Source organism: Scomber scombrus, chromosome 4 (genome assembly GCF_963691925.1).
Source record: "Scomber scombrus chromosome 4, fScoSco1.1, whole genome shotgun sequence".
Taxonomy (NCBI): Eukaryota; Metazoa; Chordata; class Actinopteri; order Scombriformes; family Scombridae; genus Scomber; species Scomber scombrus.
Window position 1 is genome coordinate 31,377,932 of NC_084973.1, and position 4,468 is coordinate 31,382,399.

A 4,468-nucleotide genomic window follows, 5' to 3' on the forward strand; every position below is an offset into this window, starting at 1 on the left:
ATAATCTATAAAATGTCATAAAATAGTGGAAAAATGCCCCTAAAGCGACAGGCAACATCGTCAAGTTGTAAAAGTTATCTATTTACTATCACATGACATAAAAACAAGCCACAAGTCTTCATTATGAAGAGGCTTGTTAATGTTTTGAACATCATTAAAAAGGATTCATTGATTATCAAAATAGCTGAAGATTCATTTTTATTATCGGATTCAGCTCCAATTAAGACTTCAGTGCGCAGTCAAAGGGCGTCCACATACTTTTGGCCATGTAGTGTTGCATCATATCCTCAACATGCTGTTTCATTGTGACTTCAAATCCCCCCCTAAAAAAAAACGTGTGCAGTATTTAGTGAAAAACTCCTACAACTCCAACTTTTTCTTCTCAACACTATAGAAACAGTTTCAGTCTCGAGTGCAGCATATCTGACCTCTTGGCGTGACAAATTACATTACAACACTTCTGCATAAAAATCATTTAGTAAACCTGGAGGTCTACTTTACATCAGGGGGCAGCAGAAAGAAGAAAAAAAATAAAATAAAAAGAAACCCCCAAAGGACCCAGTTAGCCGCTGTTTAAATATTTAAACTCTGAGGTGTATTTACATGAAGCCAAAAAGCCACAAAGCTCTCCTTGGCTCTTAGAAAAAAAAAGTGCTCTGACCCCCTTTTACACTGCGAGGTCGCTCCCTCTTCTCTTCTAACTTTTCACTGATCTGAATGCGATTACAGCTGCTGGAGGGCGAAACAGAGAGACATGTGCATTAAAAGTTACAGACTACAAACGACATTTAGTCTTTGTGGTATCGAGGGGCTGCGAGAGTCCCGGCAGACAACAGATTCATTATCATCACTGGCACCGACTGCACATGGAGTCAGGAGGTGATTATCTTACGACGCTTACGTGGCTTGTGATTTAATAGTGATGTTCTGTTTCAGCTGAGATCAAAAGGCAAACAGCCCAGAGGCTTAACAAAGAACTGCTGATAAACCTGAGGAGGAAACACAAATAGAGAATAAAACTCTCCAAATAAATACGATTTAATGTCTGTCTGACAAGGATACGCCGCTGTCTGCTGGCAGGACGACTCGCCGCCGGCAACGCTCTCGGACCAGCAGCCATCTTAAGAAAAGTAAAGCTAATTCTTAAATCAACATTTTCATGTGAAACCCGAGACTGTGTAAACATACTTGGAGCTCCCCGCTAACACCCGACTTCTAAAAGAGAATAAATCCTTTTGATTAAAACACGCATGAGCTTTTTAAAAAGCTTCTAAATAAACCTCAGTCTTTTCTCTGGGAAATGAGCTTAAAGTCCATCCGAAACACATTTTAACTCACACACACACACACACACACACACACACACACGCACACACACACAGGGGAAGGTTGTCAGATGATGTGTTGGTGAGATATTTTTCATACACTCATTAACTCATTAGCATCTGGAGTTCCCTTAGGGGAAACAGATCAGGAGTCTGTTTCAAGTGTGTTCAACATTTTTCTTTTTTCTTTTTTTTTTGCATCTCCTAATTCTACCCTGAAGAACCAAGACAATGTGTTCATTTTTCAGTCAGGCATCAAAAAGATTGAAAACATTTTTTGCATTTCAGCGGAGCACACAACACAAGTCGTGCTATGCTCTCCATTTTGTTTTTTGTTATGTTTTTTTTTTTTTGCATCTGGGAGTTTTAAGTCAGTGCAGGCAGGACTGTTTATTAAACCCTCTCAACTCTCACACATGAATCTTATTTCCTTCAGTCCACTTTCTTCATCAAAACCAACTCCTTTACTCCGTATCATCAGCGTGCGATCCGTGCAGCATCGCACCACACCGAAGAACTTTCGACAAAAAGATCCCGAAGGAACTTCACAAGCCTGCTTTTTCCCACAAAAATCAGCCTCCGAGACGACCGACAGGCATCTGCACAGGCGCCTCTCTGCGCTCCGAGCAGGAGGGGTCCTCCACACGTCTTACTGCGGGACCAAAAAGACCTGTGTCATGCTAAGCAGCTTACAGCAAAGCAACGCACAGAAGGGCCGATTCCTCAAAAAGTGACCAAAAATCAAATCCGTCGCCGTCTGGGCTCATACTTGGCATCGGGGGTCCGGTCCGCTGGCTGACAGGGGCCGGGGCCTTTTTGGCGTCCATGCAGCCGAGGCAGGAAGGAAACAACGGACTGAAGAGGCGGCCGAGACCCTTCCGGAAGACGCTGTTGGAGAGGCTGTAGATGAGACAGTTACAGAAGCTGTTGCTGATGGCGAGCCACGTCGTGAGGAACGACGCCACCTTGTGGTGGTAGAGGCCGGCGCTCTCCAGCAGGAAGTACAGGATGTAGGGCATCCACAGCACGTAGAAGACGCTGGTGATGCGGAACAGCACCATGGCGTAGCGTTTGTCCGGGCAGCCTTCGCATCGCTCCGCTTTATCGCCCTCCGTCTGCCGAGCTGAAGCGGGCGTGGCGCTGGGTGATCTCCCTCGTGTGCTGCCGGCAGATCCTGAATATACTTCCGTAGGTGACAGCAGACGGTCAGCGCCGCCGGAGCGTACAGAAGCCCCACGATGAAGGTGCTGAACCTCGGGTTGGTTTTCCAGGAGTCGGCGCACCAGTGAAATATGTCGCCGTGGTAACCGGGCTTCCCCCAGCCGAAGAAGGACGGCAGGAAGATCGACGCCGAGTAGATCCAAATGAGGACGATGCACACCCTCAGCCGGCACGGCGTCACCAGCGTGGCGTACGACAGCGGCCGGGTGATGGCGATGTAGCGATCCACGCTGATGCACGCTAGCGACGCCATGGAGACGCTCTTCAGCACCGAAACCATGTAGCCGAACGCCTTGCAGGTGAGCTCCTCGTTCAGGGCTCGGAGGTAGTGGAGGAGGGACAGCGACGGCACCAGGCAGCTGACGCCCACCAGCAGGTCGGCGTAGGCCATAGTCTGGATGAAGTGGCTGGTGGTGTGATGGTGCAGCAGCGGCGCGCAGTGGAAGACGAAGATCACCACCAGGTTTCCGGCGATGATGAGCACGGTGAGGAAGAGGATGACGACCACCTCCAGCACGCAGGTATCCAGGCTTTGGGAGTATCCCACTGTGCCCAGCAGGCAGAACGGGGGAGAGCCGCTTTGGTTGGCATCGGAGGAAGAGTTCATGTTTGGACTGGTGGAGGAGGAGGGGGGAGGGAGGGAGGAGGAGGAAGGGTGAGGAGGAAGAGGAGGAGGGGAAGGGGGGTGCTGGTTTCAGCTCAACGCAGCCGTCATGTTGCACAGACAAGTCTCTCTCTCTCTCTTTAATCCCTAAAGTTGCTTGTCCCGTCTTCTGCTTTACAAACAAAAAGGGTGCCTCCGGTTCTTCTTAAATCAGCATCTTTTCTCCTTCAGCTGGCAGGGAGCCCGTCCTTAAAGTAGCAGTAATCCATCGGTGCATGCAAAACGCAGCCAGACTCTGCTGCTGCTGCTGCTGCTGCTGGGTGTGAAATATGTGCATGTGTGCAACCTCGAGAGGCAAAAAGAATCCCCAACGTAGAACAAGAGATGCCAGTCTGATACTGCAGTGCAAACCGTCCTCCCCTCGCAGCTGTTTATCATATCCCCTCCACTACCACTACTGCCCCCCTCCTCTCCTCTCCTCCTCTCCTCTCCTCAACTGCAAATCCTGAGGTAAGCACTCTACTCCGGCACACAGCCACCCAAAAAATCCAGGCATCCACTTCCGCTGTCTGAGTGCCGGCAAAAAGGAAACAAGGAGGGGAACAGCGATGCCGAAACACTGACAGTTGGAGGAGCGTCGCCTCGGCAAACGCAAATCAAGACAGTCCGAAGAAGCGGCGTCGGCTCAGGAAGTGGCAGCCTCGTCCACAGTCCGCTGATAGGGATGGACACACACACACTTTCTCACAAATACACACATACACACACACACACAGAGAACGTCTCAGTCTTGGAAACGGACGAGTGGAGGCAGGCGAACATCAAGAGGTGATGGATACGTGACCAGGATCTCTGCTCTGTGAAGCTTCTTGTGAGGTTGAGAGGCAGCCGGCTGGCTTCCAGTGAGCTCGCTCGTGTGTGTGTAAATGTGGGTGTGTGCAGTGAGAGAGTGTGTCTGCATGTGTGTGTGTGTGAGTGTTGGAGAAAAAGACAGACAGAGAGAGAGAGGAGAGAGAGAGCGATTAGGCAGCAAACTGCCTCTTCTCTCTGCTGTAGTGGCAGTAGCGATGATGCAGCGCTGCCACTGCTGCTTCTCTCTCCTCCCCCTGCTGCTCTCTCTCTCTCTCTCTCTCTCTCCCCCTCTCTCTCTCTCCCCCTCTCTCTCTCGTCCCCCTCTCTCTCTCTCCCCCTCTCTCTCTCTCCCCCTCTCTCTCTCTCTCTCTGTCTCTCTCTCTCTCTCTCTCTCTCTTCTCTCTCTGTCTCTCTCTCTCTCTCTCTCTCTCTCTCAAACACACACACATTTTTTCCTCCCTTTCCT

The 4,468-nt window shown here is 50.0% G+C and overlaps 1 protein-coding gene across 1 annotated transcript; it reads right to left on the reverse strand.

Moving 5' to 3' along the window:
* Positions 1-2,088: 2,088 nt before the first annotated feature.
* Positions 2,089-3,153, reverse strand: LOC133979568 (probable G-protein coupled receptor 21). The gene is given in 4 exon segments (XM_062418111.1): positions 2,089-2,112; positions 2,114-2,443; positions 2,445-2,522; positions 2,524-3,153. Coding segments are annotated over 4 exon segments (1,062 nt in total).
* Positions 3,154-4,468: the final 1,315 nt, after the last annotated feature.